The 27127-nt window shown below is 38.6% G+C and overlaps 2 protein-coding genes across 2 annotated transcripts in view; both read left to right on the forward strand.

The window, feature by feature from the left end:
- CEP57L1 (centrosomal protein 57 like 1) overlaps positions 1-7153 on the forward strand; it is an 80623-nt gene extending 73470 nt beyond the window's left edge. The window contains exon 15 of the mRNA XM_049897594.1: positions 6901-7153. Within this exon, the coding sequence (XP_049753551.1) occupies positions 6901-6974 (74 nt within the window). The 3' untranslated portion in view covers positions 6975-7153. The remainder of the gene's footprint in view (positions 1-6900) is intronic.
- Positions 1-27127, forward strand: part of LOC126082529 (uncharacterized) — a 237572-nt gene that overhangs the window by 9388 nt on the left and 201057 nt on the right. Inside the window, 2 exon segments of the mRNA XM_049895073.1 lie at positions 16702-16830; positions 20359-20523. Of these exon segments, the coding sequence (XP_049751030.1) occupies positions 20378-20523 (146 nt within the window). The 5' untranslated portion in view covers positions 16702-16830; positions 20359-20377.

The following is a 27127-nucleotide window of genomic DNA, read 5'->3' on the forward strand; positions in this document are numbered from 1 at the left end:
GACATCATGCTTGGCAGAGTACAGGGTCAGTGGAAAAGAGGAAAACCCTCAACGAGGTGGATTGACACAGTGGCTGCAACAATGAGCTCAAGCATAACAATTTTAAGAATGGCTCAGGACCGGGCAGTGTTTCATTCTGTTGTGCATAGTGTCCCTATGAGCCGGAACCAACTCAACGGCACCTAACAACAACAACAACGCCTTCCAGATTTCTCCGTGTTATAAGATATTTCACGGATTCATTATTCTTAACCATTGTGTAGTATTATGTGAATATACCATAAATTATTTATCCATTCATCCATTGATGGCCACCTTGTTTGCTTCCGTCTTTTTGCTATTTTAAACAGTGCTGCAGTGAACATGGATGTGAGTATATCTGTTCATGTGAAGGCTCTTATTTCTGTAGAATATATTCCAAGGAGTGGGGTTGCTGGATCGTATGGTTGTTCTATTTCTAGCTTTTTAAGGAAGTGCCAAATCGATTTCCAAAGTGGTTGTACCATTTTACACTCCCACCAGCAGTGTATAAGTGTTCTAGTCTTTCCACAACCTCTCCAACCTTTATTATTTTGTATTTTTTGAATTAATGCCAGCCTTGTTGGAGTGAGATGGTATCTCATTATAGTTCTGATTTGCATTTCTCTAATGTCTGATGATCCTGAGCATTTCCTCATGTATCTATTAGCCGCCTAAATGTCTTCTTTGGTGAAATGCCTGCCTGTTCATATCCTTTGCCCATTTTTTAATTGGGTTATTTGTCTTCTTGTTGTTGAGTTTTTGCAGTATCTTGTAGATTTTAGAGATCAGACGCAGATCAGATTTGCTGTAGCCAAAAACTTTTTCCCAGTCCGTAGGTAATCTTTCTACTTTTTTGGTGAAGTCTTTGAATAAGCATAAGTGTTTGATTTTTAGGAGGTCCCAGTTATCTAGTTTCTCTTCTGGTGTTTATACAGTGTTAGTAATGTTTTGTGTACTGTTTATGAAATGTATTAGGGCTCCTACCATTGTCCCTATTTTTACTTCCATGATCTTTATCATTTTAGATTTTATGTTTAGGTCTTTGATCCATTTTGAGTTAGTTTTTGTGCATGGTTTGAGGTATGGGTCTTGTTTCATTTTTTTTGCAGGTGGATATCCAGTTATGCCAGCATCATTTGTGAAAGAGACTGTCTTTTCCCCATTTAACAGACTTTGGGCCTTTGTCAAATATCAGCTGCTCATATGTGGATGGATTTATGTCTGGATTCTCAATTCTGTTCCATTGGTCTGTGTATCTGTTGTACCAGTACCAGGCTGTTTTGACTACTGTGGCGGTATAATATGTTCTAAAGTCAGGTAGTGTGAGGACTCCCACTTTGTTCTTCTTTTTCCATAATACTTTACTCCTTCGGGGCCTCTTTTCCTTCCATATGAAATTGGTGATTTGTTTCTCCATCTCATTAAAAAATGTCATTGGTATTTGGATCGGGATTGCATTGTAAGAATGATTCTTTTTTTGATGTTATGATACTAAGAGATTTGAGAACCAAGGCAGTTCTTTATTTGGATATGGGTGTCTTTGACTTGTTGACTCAGCAAGTATTTACTGATTGCTAATAATCAACTGGAAACCCTGGTGGCATGCTGGTTAAGTGCTATGACTGCTAGCCAAAATGTCAGCAGTTCGAATCCACCTGGCGCTCCTTGTAAACTCTATTGGGCAGTTCTACTCTGTCCTATGGGGTCACTATGAGTCGAAATCAACTCGACGGCAACAGGTTTGGTTTTAGTTTTTAATAATCAACTGTTGGTCTCAAGATACTGTGCTGGATACTACAGGAGATTGAAAGACAAATTTTGCATGGATTCTGTCCTCAAGTTGCTGTAACCTGATAGAGGAGTTAAGACAAGTACATAACTATAATACAAGGAAGAAAACAATAGGTGACATAAGAGGTATAATGACCAGCACAGAGTAGATACTCAATATTTGCTACTAAATGTTTGTTCTGATCTATTGATAGGTACAGTACTGTGGGAGTTTTTGTTGTTAGGTTGCCATTGAGTCGATTCTGACTCATAGCGACCGTATGTATAACAGAACAAAACACTGCCTGGTCCTGCGCTATCCTCACAATCATTGTTATGCTTGAGCCCATTGTTGCAGCCACTATGTCAGTCCATCTCATTGAGGGTCTTCCTCTTTTTCGCTGACCCTCTGCTCTACCAAGTGTGATGTCGTTCTCCAGGTGCCAGTCCCACCTGATAACATGTCTAAAATATATTAGACAAAGTCTCGCCATCCTCACTTCTAATGAGCATTCTGGCTGTACTTATTCCAGGACAAGTTTGTTTGTTCTCCTGGCAGTTTGTGGTATATTCAATATTCTCCAGCACCATAATTCAAAGTAATCGATGATTCTTCTTACGTATTCATTGTCTAGCTTTCACATGCCTATGAGGTAATTGAAAACACTGTAGCTTGGGTCAGGCACATCTTAGTCCTTAAAGTGACATCTTTGCTTTTTAACACTTTAAAGAGATCTTTTGGCAGCAGGTTTGCCCAGTGCAATGTGTCTTTTGATGTATTGACTGCTGCTTTCGTGGGCGTTGATTGTGGATCCAAGTAATACGTAATCCTTTATATCTTCAGTCTTTTCTTTGTTTATCATGATGTTGCTTACTGGTCCAGTTGTGAGGATTTTTGTTTATATTGAGGCGTAATCATACTGAAGGCTGTGATCTTCGATCTTCATCAGTAAGTGCTTCAAGCCCTCCTCCTCGTTTTCACCAAGCAAGGTTGTGTCATCTGCATATCATAGGTTGTTAATGAGTTTTCATCCAATCCTGATGCCCCATTCTTCTTCATATTGTCCAGCTTCTCAGATTATTTGCTCAGCATACAGACTGAATAAATATGGTGAAAGATACAACCCTGCTGCTCACCTTTCCTGACTTTAAACTACACAATATCCCTTTGTTCTGTTCAAACGACTGCCTCTTGATCTAAGTACAGGTTCCTCATGCACACAATTAAGTGTTCTGGAATTCCCATTCTTCACAACATTATCCATAATTTGTTATGATCCACACAGTCAAATAAAACAGTATATTCAATAAAACACAGGTAAACATCTTTCTGATACTCTCTGCTTTCAGCCAAGATCCATCTGATAACAGCAATGATATCCCTTGTTCCACATCCTCTTCTGAATCCGGCTTGAATTTCTGGCAATTCGCTGTCAGTGTACTGCTGTAACCACTTTTGAATGATTTTGAGCATATTTTACTTGTGTGTGATATTGATGATACTGTTCCATAATTTCCACGTTTGTTTGAATCACCTTTCTTTGGAATAGGTATAAATATGAATCTATTCCAGTTGGACAGCCAAGTTTCTTGGCATAGATGAGTGAGTACTTCCAGTGCTGCATTCATTTCTTGAAATATCTCAATTGGTACTCTGTCAATTCCTGGACCTTGTTTTTCACCACTGCCTTCAGTGCAGCTTGGACTTCTTTCAGCACCATCGGTTCTTAATCGTATGCTACCTCCTGAAATGGTTGAATGTCTACCAATTCTTTTTGGTACAGTGACTCTCTGTATTCCTTTCATCTTCTTTTAAGGCTTCCTACGTTGTTTAATATTTTCCCCATAGAATCCTTCGATACCACAACTCAAGGCTTGAAAATTTCTTAAGTTCTTTTAGCTTGAGAAATGCAGAGCGTGTTTTCTATCTCCAGGTCTTTGCACATGTCATTATAATACTTTGTCTTCTCAAGCCACTCTTCTGTTTGGCTCTTTTACTTCATAATTTCTTCCTTTCACTGTCACTGCTTTATTTTCAAGAGCAAGTTTCAGAGTCTCTTGTGACATCCATTTTGGTCTTTTCTTTCTTTCTTGTCTTTTTAATGACCTCTTGCATTCTTCATGTATTATGTCCTTGATGTCACTGCGCAACTCATCTGGTCTTTAACCATTTGTGTTCAGTGCAACAAATCTTTTCTTGAGATGGTCTCTAAACTCAGGTAGGATATACTCAAGGTCTTACTTTGGTTCTTGTGGATTTGTTCAAATTTTCTTCAACTTCAGGTTGAACCTGCATATGAGCAATTGATGGTTTGTTCCATAGTCAGACCCTGGCTTTGTTCTAACTGATGATATTGAGCTTTCCCATTGTCTCTTTCCACAGATGTAATCGATTTGATTCCTGTGTATTCCATCTGGTGAGGTCCACGTGTATAGTTGCCATTTCGTTGTTGATTAAAAGGTTTTAGCTATGAAGAAGTCGTTGGTATTGCAAAATTCTGTCTTGCAATCTCTGGCATTGTTTCAGTTACCAAGGCCATATTTGCCAGCTACCAATTCTTCTTTGCTTCTAACTTTTGCATTCCAATCACCAGTAATTATCAATGCATCTTGATTGCATGTTTGATCAATTTCAGACTGCAGAAGTTGGTAAAAATCTTCAATTTCTTCATCTTTGACCCTAGTGGTTAGTGCGTAAATTTGAGTAATAGTCGTATTAACTGGTCTTTCTTGTAGGCCTATGGACAGTATCCTATCACTGACAGTGTTGTACTTCAGGAAAGATCTTGAAATGTTCTTTTTGATGATGAATGTGATGCCATTCCTCTTGAATTTGTCACTCCAGCATAGTAGCCCTATGATTGTCCAATTCAAAATGGCCAATACCAGCCCATTTCAACTCACTGATGTCTAGGGTATTGATCTTTATGCATTTAATTTTTGACAGTTTCCTGTTTTCCTAGATTCATACTTTGTACATTCCACATTCCTATTATTAATGGATATCTGCAGCTGTTTCTTCTCATTTTGAGTCATGCCACATCAGCAAATGAAGGTCCTGAAAGCTTGACTCCATCCACATCATTAAGGTTGACTCTAGTTTGAGGAGGCAGCTCTTTCCCTGTCATCTTTTGAGTGCCTTCCAGCCTGGGGAGGTCATCTCCTGGCACTGTATCAAACAATGTTCCGCTGCTGTTCATAAGGTTTTCGCCAGCTAATTTTTTTCAGAAGTAGACTGCTGGGTTCTTTTTCCTAGTCTGTCTTAGTCTGGAAGCTCAGCTGAAACTTGTCCAGCATGGATGACCCTGCTGGTATTTGAATACCAGTGGCATAGCTTCCAGCATCACAGCAACATGCAAGCTCCAACAGCACAACAAACTGATAGACACGTGGGGTGTTAGCCTATTAGTATTTCTTCATTCTCTGTCTTGATTTTTTTAGCTTTCACCTACATTTTGTCCTGGTAGCTGTATTGCTCTAGGATTCTTAATCTTTATTAGGCTTGTTGGTTGTGGATATCAGTTCACTTAGCAATTTCAAACAAATGCTGTCTGTATAACCACTATCAAATTCAAGTGCATGAATGGAAAAAATGAGTTCGAAACACTAGTAAATGGAGAGGGAGTTGGTGGGAAATGAAGCAATAATGACTTAGACTAAGACATAAAAGTAATACATTTATGGAAAAGTTATATTCTAGAGGTCAGTTATTGATTTGCACAGAATTATGTGAATGATTACCAACCCGCTTTCCTGGTGAACTTAAGGCACTCAGTTTCCTCATCCATTGGACCAAGTCAGTGTTTCAAACTGTGGGCCATTTCCTATTGGCGGATTGTGAAATCAATTTATTGGGGTACTACCAGCATTTTTTAAATCATAGAAGAGCATTGAAAACATCAGAGTTCATCACACATAGTGAAGGTAGCTAATGTTTTGTAAAACTTGTGAGCACTGGATTGTAATTTTAAATGTAGGCCTTCCTGTTGTTTGAGGAGGAAAAAGTAGTCTCAGTAAATGTTTACTGGGAATGAATTCGAAAGATCTTTTAGAGGAAAGTGGGGTAGCCAGTTGAAAATGGGAGTACTTCTGGATTCTCTCCTATGGCTTGTAGCAATCTTTTTTTTATCCCAGAAATACTATTAAGAATGTGTTTTGCATGTTTTATGATAGAAGTCTCATTTTAAGCAATACCGTTAAATTTCCCAGTCCGTGGAGCCCTTCTAAAAAACTAGCTAACCTAGAGTAATGTTCCTTTTCTAACGTGGACGCAAAAAATATGCAACATGAGTCCCTTAACAAATGGCCTCATTATTCCTCAGCCTCTGTTGCCATCTAATAACCTCTGTCTACAATGTAACCAAGCACGGACCTTGTAGTTAGGAAAGAGATTTGTTCTGCAGATGCTTTGGGCAGTTTTATAATTTTTAAAGATGTGAGATTTGAGAGAAAAACTATGTATATGTCTCCAATCTGAAATGGGCAAAGATCTGCGATTTGGCAAACCCTATTGAGCATCAACAGTCTACAGCACCATAGAATTAAAAACCTGATAATAGCACCAATGTAGCACTCTTTAAAAACTTGTCATTTTACTGAGCAATCAATCTCATGGAATTTTTTTTTTTTTTTTTAATGAGTGGGTAGAGTATTTAAATATCTTACCTGAAAACTAGCTTCATTAAATAAAGTAACTGTTAACTGAGAGGAAACTGGTATTTCTGTTACTTTTGATATCCTGCTCAATAGATTTCTTCCTAGCCTTATCAATAAAGTCACTTGCTCTGGGCTATGATCAGAACAGAGGAAGAAGTGCTGCGGGGAAATACGCTTTAGAATGATGTTCATTATCATAGGGTTCTACCGAGTTGTGAAAGTTTATTCACCACTACAAATTACTAAAGTTGCTTGAACACTTAAAAGAGGTCTTCATCTGTATGAAAAGAGGATTGTAAAGTGAGACAGACTTTCCAGTTGGAATGAAATAATGTACATTTGACCTGACTTTGCTTAACCTGATTAAGTAAATTTTAGGATGGGCTCTAAAAAAAACCTCGCAAGGTATTTTTGGTTTGTTTTCCTTAAAGTTAAGTGTATGTTGATTTGTAGGTTATTTCTTGGAAAAACCTATTACTGAGCTAGTACAGAATGTGAATCATTTCTTGCCTGAAATACAAGATTGATGCTTACGGGGCAGTTGTCCAGAATCTTCTGGCTCAATTGGAAGGTATTTCACTTTTCATCACTGTAGGTGCTTTTAACTTTAAAAATGTGTTATTTAAAAATATAAGCCATATTGGCACATAGGAAACCACTTAAATTTAAAACACACCCGAGAATTCTTTGGACTATTTAGTTTATAATTTCCAGCAAAATAAAAAGTATCTTTAATGCCTTTGAAAAAAGTCTTTTCTAGAGGTAGCTAAATCGAAAATATATAATGCATTTGAGAGAATAACACTACTAATATCTTTGATATTGAAATGCTTGAACACAACATAAAAACCTATTGACCTCTTTTTTCCAAAAGCAAACTAAGCTACAGATGTAAAGCTGAAGAAATTCAGTACCACAGTTAAAAGAAATCATTTTTAGGTTAAGAGTTTCTGCTTTTACATTAATCAAAAAAGTAACTTTTTTTTTTTAAGTTATAATTTAATGTATATAACTTTTCTGTTTTTTAAACTTGGAAGAATTTATAGTAGTATTACATGCTTTTATTTTTGTGTTATGATTTAAATGCTAGGCACCTAGCTAAATTTTCAGAAAGGGCTCCTTTCTCTTTTACAGAATAGCTCTCCAGTAGAGAGGGCTCTGCCTTTGGCGTTTGGGTGGGATATTTGCTTGTGATTTCTAATTCTCAGAGCCACTTCTGAACATTCCTACAGATATACCACAAAGTGAAGAGTTTGATTCTCTTAACCATTCTACTAAAGTATTATTGATACAAACTACCACTTACTAAAATAAAAATATAAAACACTCAGAAATGAAAGCATTTAGAAAAGGAATTTATGTGAAAAGGTTTGCAATGGAGTCCAGGCTTTAGAATGACAGTCTTATCAAATTAAAATATAAAGTGTATTTTATAACTAATGTCAGTGAATTGTACATGTGAAGAATGTTGAAAAGGCAAACAAGTTCTTGCATATATATTCACCACAATAAAATATGTATAATATTTAAAGGAAAAAGAAAAAGCCTAAAAATTTCTAAAGTCACCAAGTTTATAGTTATTCTATTCATGGTGGAAGACAGCAGTTTTCTCATGTAATTATGATATCCAAAAAGGTCACATATCTTCAGACATCAGCATTGACAAAGTCAGGGATATAGTTGTTTTTATTAGAGAGTAACTTATAGGAACAGCTCATGGTTTCATGCATTTGGGGAATGAGAAGTAGACTGAGTGACTCTTTCTGTTTATTGCTATTTGTTCTCAGGGTTGAAAAGTGTGTTTTTGGAAGTCCCCAAGACCACTTTAACATTCAAAGATTTGCTAGAAGGACTCACAAAACTCGTAAGAGCTGTTACACTCAAAATTACAGTTTATTACAGTGAAAGAATACAGACTAAAATCAGCAGTTGAAAAAAACACATGGGGCAAAGTCCAGGAGACATCAGGTGAAAGCTTCCAATTGTTCTGTCCCAGTGGAGTCATGCAGAGACTGCTTAATTCTCCCATCAACGATGTGTGACAACACACATGGAGTATTGCCAACCAGGGAAGCTCCCCTGAGCCTTGTTGTCTAGGGTTTTTATTGGGGTTCAGTCATGGAGGCATGGCTGACTGCCCATGGGCTGACCTTCAGTCTCCAGCCCCTCCAGAAGTCAAGCTGATACTGCATGGCCGAAGGCCCCTGGCATATATAACATTCTTAGCACACACTAACTGGCATGGCCTAAGGCCCCCAGGTAAACAAAGATGCTCTTTTAAAGCAGGATATTCCAAGGGTTTAGGGATTACCTCCTAGGACCTGGTGAGAGCCAAACCATTTTTTTTGGCACGCGCAGGATTACACAACCCTGCTGAGTTAATGTTTTATTGCACTGTGTCCGTTTGTTTTGTTTTTGACTGTGGAATATGATGTGCATTTGCTTAATGATCACGGCATCTAGTTAAGGTGTCTTTTGCCTCCAAATTTCTTCCTAAGGGATAGATTTGGCCACATGAATTTCCTAGGGACTTTCTGATTCATTATCATTACTGTGATGTTTCAGTCAGTTTTATGATATAAGGTGATGCTTAATACAAGAAGACCTTCTTGCAGTCTGGTTAATAAAGCTAGAGCCATGTGATACTAAAGCTTAGGAGTTAGCTTCATCTGGAGGCTTTATAAAGTCCCGAGGGTTGTCATTACTTTTATATGTAAGATATTGCTCTTATCAGCTTCTGTATTCAGATCAGAAATCAAGAACCATCCAATTCACCTCAACCAAGTTGCTTGGGCTTTGTTGCTTAAATGGACTTGCCATACCTAATTTAATTAGATTTGTGACATGTTTATGGTTACGGAAGTGATTTGTTAACTTGCCTGGTAGGAAGGAGAACAGGTTTTTATTGAACTTATCTATGCAAATAACCACATGACTATGAAAAGTAAAGGAACTTAGTAAAGGCATTTTGTGTAATATTTAACTTTCTACCATTATTTGGGTACTTCTCTGTGTCATTTTCTACAGAATCATTATTTTTAAGTTTTCCTGGAAACATTATTTATATAAATTATATTAACAATTTTCATAGGATTTTTTTTTTCTGGAACATGATAATATTTAAAGAATGTCTCATTCCATTTTATAGAAGTGTAGCCTACTGAGAGCTCAAGATTAAGAAGAAAGGAGTATTTTTAATGTAATCCATTTGAAATAGAACATTATATATGTTTAGCTACAATTAACTCATTTACTCCTAAATAACCAATCCTTGTTTTGGTAATTTTGGGTGAAGCAGTCAATTTTCACAAAGTCAACTACTTCTGGGTTTAAAGAACCATAGAAATCCTGACTCCATCCTTTGGTTTTCTGACAGGTTTCTATTTGTTGTGCTGACATCCACTTATACTGAAAAGTCTGTTCCCATGAGTGTATTTCCTGTAGAATTAATAGTTATTAAATGGCAAAATTCTTTACTGAGGCTCTTCTTCTTTTCATGCCTCTTCTAGAAGACTCAATTTATGATCTATAGCTTATATTAGGGGGCTTTAGGCAAATGTAAAAAAGAAAAAAAAAAGAAGAAGAAAGCATTTGTGGATGACAAAACCCAATGGCTCAGGCTAATTTGTAAGAGCCAACAATACTAGAATAGAGCAGAGTGAATTTATTCTGAAATAACACATAATTGCTTTATAAGGATTTAGACAATGAATACCCTGAGAGGGAAAATATATTATGGAGAGAGGGCATTGGAAAGCCTCCAGGTCCTTTTAATTTATCCCATAAAATTCTAGGGATTGTCACCTTGAAACAAAATGTTTTGTAAAAAAAAAAAAATTTGTTAGCAGTTATTGTGCCTATCTTTGTACATGGACATGAGAATGCTCCCTTCAACCTGAAAGTTACACAATTGCCATAATATCTTTGTTAATAACACTTAATTTATATGCAATTAACTGAGATTAACCTCTTGCTGATTTGCAGGTCCTTTACATACTGAGGACTTAATAAACAGGATAACTATTACAGTAATTTTGAGCTAATAAAAAGTCTGGAGTACGCCAAACCTATCTACTTACTTTTAGCATCCCTCCTTTTATAGGATAAATGAGCAAATCTTTGTGGCTGTCCAGCAGCTGCTGGGATAACCCCAAAGACAATTTTGCTGTAAAAGACACAGTAAGCATTTTATTCATCTGAATTTGAGGCTTGGATTTGGGAAAAGCAATATCGAAAAATGTTAGCGGAAAAAAGATATGAGCAAAATAAAAGGTTGCAGGCAAAATTAAAAATAAACTAAGCATCCAAAAACCAAAACCAAATCCAGTGCTGTTGAGTCGATTCTGACTCATAGCAACCCAATAGGACAGAGTAGACCTGCCCCATAGAGTTTCCAAGGAGCGCCTGGCAGATTTGAACTGCTGACCCTTTGGTTAGCAGCCGTAGCAGTTAACCACTACGCCACCAGGGTTTCCAAACTAAGCAACAGATAATATTTATTAGGAACTGTTTCAAAGATAAGGAACTTCTGTTTTAAAAAATTGTTCAAGGGCGTGATAAGAGCACAAAATGTTACCAAGCTCTCAAGGGTATTTTGGTGATACAAGACACCTCTCTACGTGGGCACTGAGTACCTTTTAACTGCCTTTTGTTCAGAGTAGACATATATGCAAAGATCAATCTGTCAAATTAACAGAAAGAAAATCCAAATTCTAGCTTTACTCTTCTTTGAATATCATCCATATTTTATAGAATAGGATTTACAAGCTGTAAAATTGGTGTGGGGGCAGTGTCTGATCTCCTGTAACTTCAGAAGGGGGAAGGAGAATCAAGACCTACACCCCAGGGCTGATTCTTATGAGGCAGAGGTCAGACATACCTCCTCTCTTTGCCATCTTTACCAATTCTAACACCAACTGTCCCTCCCATGGCACTCTCTACTTCTCTGCTGGGTTCAGTAAGGCATTGCAATGGCCACACAGAACTCACAGACAGTACTCACGATTACCGAGTTTATCAGGGAAGTAATAGGTTACAATTCAGGTTCAGGATACACTTCTTCCATCGGGACAGCTTCTCCCCAGCCTTGCTCGCAGGCACGCCTCTCCCTGGCTCTCTGCCTCTGCCAAAAGGCACTCAGCTTTCTCACTCCATGGGCAGGGAAGCCCACTATGCAGTCTCTCTTGCCGGTCTCTCCTGCTACTGCTTCTCTGCCATCGCTACTCACCATTTTCAGGGTTACATTCTCTCTCTGTCTCCTGGGTCCAGGAGCTTCTCAGTGCAGGGACCCCGGGTCCAAGGGACATGCTCTCCACTCCTGGCTGTTCTTCCCTAGTGGTTGTAGGATCCTCTTTTACCTGCATCTGGGCTGGCTCAACTCAAGCCCAGTGGGATGGCAAAACTGACCAATCCTTTTGGTGGGCCACAATTACCCCATCTGCACAGTCCCGCTCAATCACATGGGTGGGAGTTAGAAGACCATGGCGGGAAAGACCACACAAAAGTGATCTATCACACCACACAAGCCTTTTTCTCCGTCTTATGAAAAAAATGCATTAGTATCGAGCCAACTTTATAAAATTAGTTAACATGTTTTTATGCTTCTTTCTAATTCATTATTTGTAAGTATTATAAAACCAAGGCAAAGTCCATTTCCCTTCAGGCCTTCTACAACTTACTGTGCACACTTAATTTGTCTCTTAATATGTCCTTTCACATTCAGGCACAACCAGACAGTTTTAATTTAAGACAAAATTATCCTTTTCTCATGATAGAAAAAAAGTCATTATTCTTTACACACAATGCAGACATACAAATATTCTTTTACATTTCTGAAGAAAAAAAAACCTCAAAGTTGTTTATATATCCTTTCAGCCTATTAATTGATGGTCACAATATATAAAAAGAAAAACCAAGGGTATATTAAAACTATGTTTGGTGACCCAGAACTTTTTTCATTCTCTATAAGTTACTTGCCTAGACCCTGTAATTTGTATCTAAAGATTATTAACTTAGTAACTCAATTTAATATTAATTTAAGGACTTAAAATTAAGGATCTTGGAAAATATCTTGAAGCTGACATTCCACCCAGGGGCACAAACCCAGAAAAGCCAAACCCAGTGCCGTCAAGTCGATTCTGACTCATAGCAACCCTATAGGACAGAGTAGAACTGTCCCGTAGAGTTTCCAAGGAGCACTTGGCGGATTTGAACTGCTGACCCTTTGTTTAGCAGCCGTAGCACTTAACCACTATGCCACCAGGGTTTTCACCCAGGGGCACATTACTGTTAATTTCAAAAGATTGCCAGAAAGGTGACATGTAAAATGTTTACTCAGGCAGTGTCAATGGAATAACTAAATCCTTATGACCTGTAGCATTTTAAGAAGATCACAAGAGCAAATTGTTTTAAAAGATGTCAGTTACTGCAATTCAATCTTAGGTGAACAATAATTTCTTACCTTTTTTTATAGCATGCCAACATTTTAATTCACACTGTGATAAAACCAGGAAGAAGTCATATAGCTGTTTTTAAACAGCATTATTAAACCAGGCTACTTGGCCCAATTATTCACCTTGAGTAGGAATGTGATTACTTGAAGTTTCCTTCCTATTTTTATAGTATATATTTAAAAGCTCTTCCAAATTTGTTTAAAAGTGTTAAAGTTTTCTTAATATTTTTCTGCTATCAATTTGCATTTCTTTATCTCGAAAGCTTGCAAACAAGACTACTAATTTATTTCATAAAAATGTTTTCTTCTGAGTATAGGCTTCACTAAGAGAACTTTTTCTTAAAAGCCAGCAGACTTAAAGCAATGAAAGTTCAATATATTCTTTCTTCTTTAAAAATTCTTGAGGTATCTTATTTTCAATTTATAAAAATAAAAACTTTTCTAAATTGAAAATAATCCCTATAAGCCAATCAAAAACAGTTTTATAAATTTAAGAGACTGTAGAATTGTAGAATATAATTAATTTTTCTTCAGAACAGGGTTTCTTAACCTTGGTACTATTGACATTTTGCACAGATAATTATTTGTCCTTTGCACTGTAAGATATTTAGCAGCATTCCTGGACACACAAGATGCCAGTAGTACACTCTCACACTGTGACAATCAATAATATCTCCAGACACTGCCAAATATCCCTGGGGCCGGGGGGCGGGGGTAGTGGCAGCAAAATCACCTCCCAGTTGGAACCATTGCCCTAGAGACAGGCAAAAGTACTCAGATAGTATTTCCCTCTCTCTGAACAGATGAATCATACTAATCTGAGCATGCCACTGAACTCTGGAGAGTTTATTGCTGGATTTCCCCCTATTTTTGTAGTGCTATTTTGTAGTAAATACTAATGTACTATTTTTGTAGTACTTGTCTAGTCAGGTTATGAGTTGAGCTGGGGCACAACTTTAAGCTAATTAACACCTTATTTTTGCATACAGAGTTCTGTACCGCATCTTTGCTTGGCTCATTTGTGTATTTATACTTTCCTATTTTCTCTTGAGAGAGGAGAGAGTAAAAGTTGCGCACTCAGAACTTTTCAGATTTCTTACAAGGGTCATGAAATTACAGACAAACCAGAAGCAATCATTCCCATTCCATCACATATTCAGGTTCATTTGTAGAATGGTTATACAAACTCAGCAAAATTTTCTTTAAAGTTTCTACACTTTGCTCTAAAACCATGTAAAAATAATTTTAGATTTTATTCATTCTGTATATTTTGTTCTCTTTGATCATAGACCTGACTGTTGGAATTAATTGCCTCTATATAGTGCTTTCAAATGACAGCCTTTCTGACCAATTAATCTCCAAAAGTTTCCTAAGGGAAAGAGATTGGAGTCAGAGAAAGATTTATAATTGTAAATGGACTATTATAAAAGGTATGCCTTCCTTTTTTGAAGGAAAAAAACTCTTAAAAAACTCAAAAAGAGAGCTGACAACCATAGTTTATAATGTTAGCCCCAGATAGCTCAAATGTAACCAGAGTCCAAATAGCTAATTGGTTTATGGTAGCAGCTCCAGATATCCAAGGTCTTCCCTCCATTCTAGTGGGTACAAAAATATATTTTTCTTCATTGATACGAACTCATAGTAGCACCCAAACATGAAAAACAACACAGAGAGTTTTATCAGTGACTGATAAATGAGAAGAAAAATCCAGTCACTGGTGAAGGTTTTAATATACCTACCTCAGTATCTCATTAAAAATTAGACTGAAAAAATCAATAAGCATATAAAAGACTTGAACATGTAAAAATGGTGTGGGGGCAGCATCTGACCTCTAACTTCACAAGGGGGAAGAAGAATCAAGATTAATAGTCTAAGGCTGATTCCTATGGGGCAGAGGTCAGACATGCCTCCTCTCTCTGCCATCTTTACCAGTTCTAACACCGATTGCCCCTTCCACAGCACTCTCTACTTCTCTGCTGGGTTCGATAATTCGTTGCAATGGCCACATAGAACTCACAGACCATACTCATTATTAGAACGTTTACTAGGGAAGTGACAGGTTATATAATACAGGTTCAGGAATACTCAGGGTATAGTTCTTCCATCAGGATAGCTTCTTCCCAGCCATCCCGCAGGCACACCTCTCTCTGGCCCCTCAGCCTCTGCTCTGTTCAGGCAAGTGTTACAAAGCTCTTTTAGCTCTGCCAATAAGTGCCAAGAGGCACCTCACTCTGCCAGCAAGCCTTGGCTCAAAGGCACTCAGCTTTCTCGCTCCATGGGCCAGGAAACTCACTGTGCCATCTCCTGCCGATCTCTCCTCCCAGCCTCTCCCTCCACCATTTCTCTGCCACTGCTTCTCATCATCTTCAGTGTTATAGCTCTCTCTCTCTCTCAGTCCCCTGTTTCCCGGAGCTTCTCAGGGCAGGAATTCCAGGTCCACCTGAGTTCTCCTTCCTTGGTGGTGGTGAGATTCTTTCCCTGCTCTGGAGTTGACTTTCTTTTAAGCCTAGTGGGATGGCAAAACTGACCAATCCCCTTGGTTGGCCACAATTACTTTATTTTCACAGTCCCACCCAATCACTTGGTTGGGAGTTACAAGACCATGGCAAGAAAGATCACACAAAAGTGATCCATCACACTGCAGAACAACATGATTAACCAACCTGATCTAACTGACGTTTATAGAACACCATTCCCAACAACTATAGAATATACATTCTTTTCAATTGTACATGAAACATTTACCAAAATAGATCATATATTGGGCCATAAAGCAAGCTCAACATATTTTTTAATTTTTTGAAATCATACAGTTTGTCCTCATACCACAGTAGAATCATACTAGAAACTAATAACAGAAAAATAGGACCACTTCTAAATAGGTTAAAGAAGAAGTCACAATGGAAATTACAAAATCTTTTGAATAAATAATAAAAATACAACATCTAAAACTTGTGTGATGCTGCTAAAATGGTGCTTAGAGGGAAATAAAAAAAAAAAGAGGGAAATACATAGCTTTAAATGCCTATATTAAAAGAAAAAAACAAAAAATCAAACTGCTGCCAAGTCAATTCGATTCCAACTCATAGATTGAAAATTACTAATCTAAGCTTCCATCTCAAGAAGCTAGAAAAATAAAATTAAACTCAGGATAGTAGAAGGAAGCATATAATAAAAGATGTGAGCAAACATCAACAGAAGAGAAGGCAGACAAAACAGAGAAAACCCAATAAAACTAAATGTTGGTTCTTTAAAAGGATTAATAAAATAGTTTAGCCTTTTATGCCTACTAATGCAGAAGATCACATGCAGTTTAACAAAGGAGATATTTCCTTTGAACCCTGGACGAATATTTTCATGATCAAGATGACCAAGCACCAAAAATGGTTACCCAAGGCGGGTTGTGGTATACCTATCTGTGCAGATCTTCATGAAGAGGATTGAATTGCCTCAGAGTGATATGGGACCAGCTTGCTTATCAGTTTAAATTCTGGCATTGGGTGAAATAAAAGTTATTGTTTTATTTTGGTAAACACGACACTATCAATTTTAGGACATTTAAAAATGCTCGAAATTATGCTGCTTTTTGTCTTTTGAAAAGTGGGGTTAATCCATTTATATTTATCGTTGTTGTTATTGTCAGCTGCTGTTCAGCTGGCCCCTGACTCATGACAACCCCATGCGCAATGAAATGAAACACTACCTAGTCCTAGTTATCCTAGTTGTCTCAGTTATCTAGTGCTGCTATAACAGAAATACCACAAGTGGATGGCTTTAACAAAGAGAAATTTATTCTCTCACAGTCTAGGAGGCTAGAAGCCTGCGTCCGGAGTGTCAGTTCCTGGGGAAGGCTCTCTCTCTGTTGGCTCTGGGGGAAGGCCCTTGTCATCAATCTTCTCCTGGTCTAGGAGCTTCTCAGTACAGAAACCCAGGTAAAAAGATGCGCTACACTCCCAGTGCTGCCTTCTTGGTTGTATGAAGCCCCCCATCTCTCTGCTTGATTCTCTCTTTTATATCTCAAAAGAGACTGATTTAAGACAAAACTCAATCTACAAGATTGAGTCCTACCTCTAATCCTGCCTTATTATCATCACAGGGGTAGGATTTACAACAGGTGGGAAAATCATATCAGATGATAAAATATTGGACAATCACACAGTACTTGGAATCACGGCCTAGCCAAGTTGATACACATTTTGGGGGGAAAAAATTCAATCAATAACGTGCATCATCCCCATGAATGTTTGCAGAGCAGACTGTTGTGATCCATAGGGTTTTCACTGGCTGATTTTTGGAGTAGATAACCAGCTCTTTCTCCCTAGTCCATCTTACCTTGGAAGCTCCGTTGAAACTTGCTCAGCATCATAGCAACATGTAAGCCTCACTGACAGATGGGTGGTGGCTGAGCATGAGGTGCATTGGCCAGGAATCGAACCCTGGTCTCCTGCATGGGAGGCAAGAATTCTGAACCACAAATGTCCCCTATATTTGTTGTAATTACTGATATATTTGAACTTATTTCTACCATCCTTTGTTTCATTTTTTCTCCCTCATTTCCTGTCTTCTATTGGATTTTAAAAGTTCCATCCCACCCCTCACCCCAACTTGTTTGAAAAGCTCTAGATTACATTCTATTCTTTTAGTAATCACCTTGAAATTTTTAATGTGCATTATACACACAGTTAAACATTCAGCTATTAGCCATAATGTTGGCAGTTGAAATTCACCCAGAGCACCTTGGAAGACAGGCCTGGTGATCTGCTTCCAAAAGGTCACAGCCTTGAAAACCCTATGGAGCAGTTCCACTCCACACACCGGGTTGCCATGAGTCAAGATCAACTCAAGAACAACTATCAACAACAACATACATTGTCCTAAGAGTCTAGAGCCAGTAGTTTTCTTTGGTACGTGCTTGCTTTAACTACATCTAAGCTCACTTTAACCATCCATTGAACACCCCCAAACCCTGCTCAAGCTAATTGTATAATCTCTGTCTTATAGGTTAAATTTTACCACTTTTTAAACACATTAAAAAAAAAAGGTTGTTGTAGTTAATTAAATGTACTTATTTTTAAAAGACACTATTGATGCAATTTCTGGGAATCTCTCTTCTGAGACTTTAAGTGAGGGCCCAGTGCCAGCCTGGCACACAGTAGGTATCCAGGCAATGACCCCTCCCTCCCCCACGCCCCACCCCCACCCGGTATAAATAGTTGCTTGTCTCTTTAAAGTGGATCACGAGAGCCCAGCAGGCATGGATTCCTCTGGATTGGATCCATTCCATGGAGAGTTGTCAAAGACTAACCTTTCCCTGTGTTAGTTTTCTGGGTACTGTACTTGACTGTGTAGAAAGCTAAATGGTATAGGATTAAATTTTCTCATTTCTGAGCTGTGAAGTGTTGAAACTTATCAGGAAATGAAGGCAGAATGTTCATCCTCTGGGAAACCAAGTCATCCAGTCTCTCTTGGCTGCCAGCTGGAATGCAGCTGTTAAGGCAGCTGTTGAACTGTTTGCCCAACTGAAAGGACACTGCCAAACAGCAAATATTTTTCATAACAACATTTCACTTTTGCTAAGGACAATAACAGGCACTTTATTGAGCTCCAGCAGTGTGCCAAACATGACAGATTCATTACTCAGCAGGTCCACAACCTAGACTGAACATGGATGCTCATTTCCATTTTTTAATGTTTGTAAAAAGAACACATAGGCTCTCAAAGGAGGCCTCTGCACAAAAGATGGCTGCAGCTTAATTATTTGTTAAAACTAAAGCATATGAACTTAAGAAAATGAAATATATCTGAAAGGAACAATGAAAATCTAGAAATGTCAAAGGGAAAAAATATTTAAATATTTTAAACCACTCTAATGTGGCCTTTGCTATGAGTCAGAATCGACTCAATGTCAGTGGGTTTGGTTTTTTTTTTTCTTTTTGGGGGGTTTAATGTGGCCTGAGGAAACCCTAGAGGCATAGTGGTTAAGAGCTAAGGCTGCTAACCAAATGGTTGCCAGCTCAAATCCACTGGGCCCTCCTTGGAAATTCTATGGGGCACTTCTACTTTGTCCTATAGGTTTGCTATGAGTCAGAATCGACTCCATGGCAGTAGGTAACATGGCCTTGGAGTCCTGGTGGTGCAGTGGTTAAGAGCTCAGCCGCTAACCAAAAGATCAACAGCTTGAATCCACCGGCCACTCCTTGGAAACCCTATGGGGCAGTTCTACCCTGTGCTACTGGGTCTGTATGAGTCGGAATCAACTTGAGGGCAGAGGGTTTGGTTTGGTTTTTAATGTGGCCTACATTCTCCATGTGGGAGACGAAGATTCAATTCCCAGCCAGTGCACCTCATGTGCAGCCTCCACCCCTCTATCTGTGGAGACTTGCATTTTGCTATGATGCTGAACAGGTTACAGTGGAACTTCCAGACTAAGAAAGGCCTGGCTATGTACTTTCAAAAATCAACCAATGAAACCCCTATGGATTACAATAATCCTATCTGCAACTGACCACGGGGCTGGCGCAGGAATTGGCAGCATTTTGTTCCTCGTGCGTGGGGTCGCCATGAATGGGGGGCTGACTCAACAGCGGTTAACAGCAACAATGTGGCCTAAGAGTGACGTTATCCCTACCTGTCCAGGACAGCAGTAGCCCAACAAACATGCCTGGTGGAGCTCCATCTAAGGAGAGGCTACACATTCTCCACTGAATCTACTATAATCCATGGGCTCCAGGATTTCTAGGTCATGCTGTTGATCTATGCTGTTTAATAGAACAAGACACTAAGTACTTCACAATTAAATTGAATTTGAAGGGCTGTCAAATGAGTAGAGTAGGATAGGAATGATCAAAAATTTTTGTTTATTGATAAATTCAATATGCCAGATGTAGGTATTCAAAATTAAGAAAACATATCCAAATATGTAAGTATAATTTTTTTCTTACCATAAAAGTGCATGGATCATGTTCATGTTAGATAGCTTCCCACCTTCAATATATTCTCCCTAGCCACAAGCTCAAACCCTCATAAAACTTATGGAGAAATCTAACCATGGTAGAGAGATCCTGTACATAGCCATCGTTTGTCCCAGTTGAGGTGATATCAGCCAGCAATAACCAATGTTCATAGTGTTTAGCGTGTGATCCCCACAAGCCTTTCTGAAGCCTGTGGGCTTGGGATGGGGTGCGTTCTGATTTAACATACCCCACAGTCAAAGCTGGAGCAGAGACACTTCTGAAGGTGAACTGAACTGAACAAAAGCATAGTCAATGGAGCTTCTAAACTACTCTTTCTCTACTGTTTGCTCAGTGGTAGTTAAATCATAAACAACAACAATCTAGTCTGATTGTGTCTTTAAACTGCAAAAGCATACATGTCCTTTGGGCAAAGATAGCCAAAGTTCTGCACACTTGGTAATGGTCACGGGGGAAGTCACCCACAAGCTTTGTGCTCTTCTTTTTCAGGGATACAGGAAAACAGCAAATGCAAACCATGGATGAAATTTATAAGATTGCTTCCACAGAAAGGATCCAGCTGTTGGAGAAGGAACTGGCTATGCAATTGACTGAGCTGAAGTCTGAGATAGAAGAACACGGGGCTCTTCAGGGGACAGCTAATAGAACTTATAGGTAAATAAATAGTGGCAGTGTGAAGGTGAGATCTTCAGGGACTTTAACCCCCACTCTCACCTCGTAATCTCCATCAACTCCCCTCTTCTTTTTTTTTTTTAATTTTTATTGAGCTTCAAGTGAACGTTTACAAATCAAGTCTGTCGCATATAGGTTTATATACACCTTACTCCATACTCCCACTTGCTCTCCCCCTAATGAGTCAGCCCTTCCAGTCTCTCCTTTCGTGACAATTTTGCCAGCTTCCAACTCTCTCTATCCTCCCATCCCCCCTCCAGACAGGAGATGCCAACACAGTCTCAAGTGTCCACCTGCTACAAGTAGCTCACTCCTCATCAGCATCTCTCTCCTACCCACTGTCCAGTCCCTTCCATGTCTGATGAGTTGTCTTCGGGAATGGTTCCTGTCCTGGGCCAACAGAAGGTTTGGGGACAATGACCGCCGGGATTCCTCTAGTTTCAGTCAGACCATTAAGTACGGTCTTTTTGTGAGAAGTGGGGGTCTGCATCCAACTGATCTCCTGCTCCCTCAGGGGTTCTCTGTTGTGCTCCCTGTCAGGGCAGTCATTGGTTGTGGCCGGGCACCAACTAGTTCTTCTGGTCTCAGGATGAGGTAGGTCTCTGGTTCCTGTGGCCCTTTCTGTCTCTTGGGCTCATAGTTATCGTGTGACCTTGGTGTTCTTCATTCTCCTTTGATCCAGGTGGGTTGAGACCAATTGATACATCTCAGATGGCCGCTTGTTAGCATTTAAGACCCCAGACGCCACATTTCACAGTGGGATGCAGAATGTTTTCATAATAGAATTATTTTGCCAATTGACTTAGAAGTCCCCTTAAACCATAGACCCCAAACCCCTGCCCTTGCTCCGCTGACCTTTGAAGCATTCAGTTTGTCCTGGAAACTTCTTTGCTTTTGGTCCAGTCCAGTTGAGCTGACCTTCCATGTACTGAGTATTGTCCTTCCCTTCATCTAAAGTAGTTCTTATCTACTAACTAATCAGTAAAAAACCTCTCTCCCACCCTCCCTCCCTCCCCTACTCGTAACCACAAAAGTATGTGTTGTTTTCAGTTTATACTATTTCTCAAGATCTTATGAGAGTGGTCTTATACAATATTTGTCCTTTTGCCTCTAATTTTGCTGAGCATAATGCCTTCCAGGTTCCTCCATGTTATGAAATGTTGCACAGATTCGTCACTGTTCTTTATCGATGCGTAGTATTCCATTGTGTGAATATACCACAATTTATTTAACCATTCATCCGTTGATGGACACCTTGGTTGCTTCCAGCTTTTTGCTATTGTAAACAGAGCTGCAATAAACATGGGTGTGCATATATCTGTTTGTGTGAAGGCTCTTGTATCTCTAGGGTGTATTCCGAGGAGTGGGATTTCTGGGTTGTATGGTAGTTCTATTTCTAACTGTTTAAGATAACGCCAGATAGATTTCCAAAGTGGTTGTACCATTTTACATTCCCACCAGCACTGTGTAAGAGTTCCAGTCTCTCTGCAGCCTCTCCAACATTTATTATTTTGTGTTTTTTGGATTAATGCCAGCCTTGTTGGAATGAGATGGAATCTCATCGTAGTTTTAATTTGCTTTTCTCTAATGGCTAATGATCGAGAGCATTTTCTCATGTATCTGTTAGCTGCCTGGATATCTTCTTTAGTGAAGTGTGTGTTCATATCCTTTGCCCACTTCTTGATTGGGTTGTTTGTCTTTTTGTGGTTGAGTTTTGACAGAATCATATAGATTTTAGAGATCAGGCGCTGGTCGGAGATGTCATAGCTGAAAATTCTTTCCTAGTCTGTAGGTGGTCTTTTTACTGTTTTGGTGAAGTCTTTAGATGAGCATAGGTGTTTGATTTTTAGGAGCTCCCAGTTATCGGGTTTCTCTTCATCATTTTTGGTAATGTTTTGTATTCTGTTTATGCCTTGTATTAGGGCTCCTAACATTGTCCCTATTTTTTCTTCCATGATCTTTATAGTTTTAGTCTTTATGTTTAGGTCTTTGATCCACTTGGAGTTAGTTTTTGTGCATGGTGTGAGGTATGGATCCTATTTCATTTTTTTGCAAATGGATATCCAGTTATGCCAGCACCATTTCTTAAAAAGACTATCTTTTCCCCAATTAACTGACACTGGGCCTTTATCAAATATCAGCTGCTCATATATGGATGGATTTATATCTGGGTTCTCAATTCTGTTCCGTTGGTCTATGTGCCTGTTGTTGTACCAGTACCAGGCTGTTTTGACTACTGTGGCTGTATAATAGGTTCTGAAATCAGGTAGAGTGAGGCCTCCTACTTTCTTCTTCTTCTTCTTTTTTTTTTTTATTAACTTTTATTAAGCTTCAAGTGAACGTTTACAAATCCAATCAGTCTGTCACATATAAGTTTACATACATCTGACTCCTTATTCCCACTTGCTCTCCCCCTATTGAGTCAGCCCTTTCAGTCTCTCCTTTTGTGACAATTTTGCCAGCTTCCCTCTCTCTCTATCCTCCCATCCCCCCTCCAGACAAGAGATGCCAACACAATCTCAAGTGTCCACCTGATATAATTAGCTCACTCTTCATCAGCATCTCTCTCCCACCCACTGACCAGTCCCTTTCATGTCTGATGAGTTGTCTTCGGGGATGGTTCCTGTCCTGGGCCAAGAGAAAGTCTGGGGACCATGGCCGTCGGGATTCCTCTAGTCTCAGTCAGACCATTAAGTATGGTCTTTTTATGAGAATTTGGGGTCTGCATTCCAACTGATTTCCTGCTCCCTCAGGAGTTCTCTGTTGTGCTCCCTGTCAGGGCAGTCATCGATTGTGGCCGGGCACCAACTAGTTCTTCTGGTCTCAGGATGATGTAAGTCTCTGGTTCATGTGGCCCTTTCTGTCTCTTGGGCTCTTAGTTGTCGTGTGACCTTGGTGTTCTTCATTTTCCTTTGCTCCAGGTGGGTTGAGACCAACTGATGCATCTTAAATGGCCGCTTGTTAGCATTTAAGACCCCAGACGCCACATTTCAAAGTGGGATGCAGAATGTTTTCATAATAGAATTATTTTGCCAATTGACTTAGAAGTCCCCTCAAACCGTGGTCCCCAGATCCCCGCCCTTGCTCCGCTGACCTTTGAAGCATTCGTTTTATCCCGGAAACTTCTTTGTTTTTGGTCCAGTCCAATTGAGCTGACCTTCCATGTATTGAGTGTTGTCTTTCCCTTCACCTAAAGCAGTTCTTATCTACTGATTAATCAATAAAAAGCCCTCTCCCTCCCTCCCTCCCTTCCCCCTTCGTAACCACAAAAGTATGTGTTCTTCTCAGTTTTTACTATTTCTCAAGATCTTATAATAGTGGTCTTATACAATATTTGTCCTTTTGCTTCTGACTAATTTTGCTGAGCATAATGCCTTCCAGGTTCCTCCATGTTATGAAATGTTGCACAGATTCGTCACTGTTCTTTATCGATGCGTAGTATTCCATTGTGTGAATATACCACAATTTATTTAACCATTCATCCGTTGATGGACACCTTGGTTGCTTCCAGCTTTTTGCTATTGTAAACAGAGCTGCAATAAACATGGGTGTGCATATATCTGTTTGTGTGAAGGCTCTTGTATCTCTAGGGTATATTCCGAGGAGTGGGATTTCTGGGTTGTATGGTAGTTCTATTTCTGTTTAAGATAACGCCAGATAGATTTCCAAAGTGGTTGTACCATTTTACATTCCCACCAGCACTGTGTAAGAGTTCCAATCTCTCCGCAGCCTCTCCAACATTTATTATTTTGTGTTTTTTGGATTAATGCCAGCCTTGTTGGAATGAGATGGAATCTCATCGTAGTTTTAATTTGCTTTTCTCTAATGGCTAATGCTCGAGAGCATTTTCTCATGTACCTGTTGGCTGCCTGAATATCTTCTTTAGTGAAATGTGTGTTCATATCCTTTGCCCACTTCTTGATTGGGTTGTTAGTCTTTTTGTAGTTGAGTTTTGACAGAATCATGTAGATTTTAGAGATCAGGCGCTGGTCGGAGATGTCATAGCTGAAAATTCTTTCCCAGTCTGTAGGTGGTCTTTTTACTGTTTTGGTGAAGTCTTTAGATGAGCATAGGCATTTGATTTTTAGGAGCTCCCAGTTATCGGGTTTCTCTTCATCATTTTTGGTAATGTTTTGTATTCTGTTTATGCCTTGTATTAGGGCTCCTAGAGTTATTTTTTTTGATGTGTTGTTGAATTCTATTGGCTAGAATTTTGTTGAGGATTTTTGCATCTATGTTCATGAGGGATATAGGTCTACAATTTTCTTTTTTTGTAATGTCTTTACCTGGTTTTGGTATCAGGAATATGGTGGCTTCATAGAATGAGTTAGGTAGTATTCCGTCATTTTCTATGCTTTGAAATACCTTCAGTAGTAGTGGTCTTAACTCTTCTCTGAAAGTTTGGTAGAACTCTGCAGTGAAGCCGTCCCGGCCAGGGCTTTTTTTTTGTTGGGAGTTTTTCGATTACCGTTTCAATCTCTTTTTTTGTTATGGGTCTATTTAGTTGTTCTACTTCTGAATGTGTTAGTTTAGGTAAGTAGTGCTTTTCCAGGAATTCATCCATTTCTTCTAGGTTTTCAAATTTGTTAGAGTACAATTTTTCGTAGTAATCTGAAATGATTCTTTTAATTTCATTTGGTTCTGTTGTGATGTGGTCCTTCTCGTTTCTTATTCGGGTTATTTGTTTCCTTTCCTGTATTTCTTTAGTCAGTCTAGCCAATGGTTTATCAATTTTGTTAATTTTTTCAAAGAACCAGCTTTTGGCTTTGTTAATTCTTTCAATTGTTTTTCTGTTCTCTAATTCATTTAGTTCAGCTCTAATTTTTATTATTTGTTTTCTTCTGGTGCCTGATGGTTTCTTTTGTTGCTCACTTTCTATTTGTTCAAGTTGTAGGGAGAGTTCTCTGATTTTGGCTCTTTCTTCTTTTTGTATGTGTGCATTTATCGATATAAATTGGCCTCTGAGCACTGCTTTTGCTGTGTCCCAGAGGTTTTGATAGTAAGTATTTTCATTCTCATTGCATTCTATGAATTTCCTTATTCCCTCCTTGATGTCTTCTATAACCCAGTCTTTTTTCAGGAGGGTATTGTTCAGTTTCCAACTATTTGATTTCTTTTCCCTGGTTTTTCTGTTATTGATTTCCACTTTTATGGCCTTGTGGTCTGAGAAGATGCTTTGTAATATTTCGATGTTTTAGACTCTGCAAAGATTTGTTTTATGACCTAATATGTGGTCTATTCTAGAGAATGTTCCATGTGTGCTAGAAAAAAAAGTATACTTTGCAGCAGTTGAGTGGAGAGTTCTGTATAAGTCAATGAGGTCAAGTTGGTTGATTGTTGTAAGTAGGTCTTCCGTGTCTCTATTGCGCTTCTTACTGGATGTCCTGTCCTTCTCCGAAAGTGGTGTGTTGAAGTCTCCTACTATAATTGCGGAGGTGTCTATCTCACTTTTCAGTTCTGTTAACATTTGATTTAATGTATCTTGCAGCCCTGTCGTTGGGTGAATAAATATTTAATATGGTTATATCTTCCTGGTCAATTGTCCCTTTTATCATTATATAGTGTCCTTCTTTATCCTTTGTGGTGGATTTAAGTCTAAAGTCTATTTTGTCAGAAATTAATATTGCTACTCCTCTTCTTTTTTGCTTATTGTTTGCTTGATATATTTTTTTCCATCCTTTGAGTTTTAGTTTGTTTGTGTCTCTAAGTCTAAGGTGTGTCTCTTGTAGGCAGCATATAGATGGATCGTGTTTCTTTATCCAGTCTGTGACTCTCTGCCTCTTTATTGGTGCATTTAGTCCATTTACTTTCAGCGTAATTATAGATAAATAAGTTTTTAGTGCTGTCATTTTGATGCCTTTTCATGTGTGTTGTTGGCCATTTCATTTTTCCACAAAATTTTTTGTGCTGAGACGTTTTTCTTAGTAAATTGTGAGATCATCATTTTCATAGTGTTTGCTTTATGTTAGTTGAGTCGTTACGTTTTTCTTGGCTTTTATCTTGAGTTATGGAGTTGTTATACCTTTTTGTGGTTACCTTATTATTTACCCCTATTTTTCTAAGTAAAAACCTAACTTGTATTGTTCTATATCTCCTTGTATCACTCTCCATATGGCAGTTCAATGCCTCCTGTATTTAGTCCCTCTTTTTGATTATTGTGATCTTTTACATATTGACTTCCATGATTCCCTGTTATGTGTACTTTTTTTTTTAATTAATCTTATTTTGTTTTTGTGATTTCCCTATTTGAGTTGTTATCAGGACGTTCTGTTTTGTGACCTTGTGTTGTGCTGATGTCTGATATTATTGGTTTTCTGACCAAACAATATCCTTTAGTATTTCTTGTAGCTTTGGTTTGGTTTTTGGAAATTCTCTAAACTTGTGTTTATCTATAAATATCTTAATTTCGCCTTCATATTTCAGAGAGAGTTTTGCTGGATATATGACCCTTGGCTGGCAGTTTTTCTCCTTCAGTGCTCTGTATATGTCGCCCCATTCCCTTCTTGCCTGCATGGTTTCTGCTGAGTAGTCTGAACTTATTCTTATTGATTCTCCCTTGAAGGAAACCTTTCTTTTATCCCTGGCT

Source organism: Elephas maximus, chromosome 1 (genome assembly GCF_024166365.1).
Source record: "Elephas maximus indicus isolate mEleMax1 chromosome 1, mEleMax1 primary haplotype, whole genome shotgun sequence".
In the NCBI taxonomy this organism is placed as follows: domain Eukaryota; kingdom Metazoa; phylum Chordata; class Mammalia; order Proboscidea; family Elephantidae; genus Elephas; species Elephas maximus.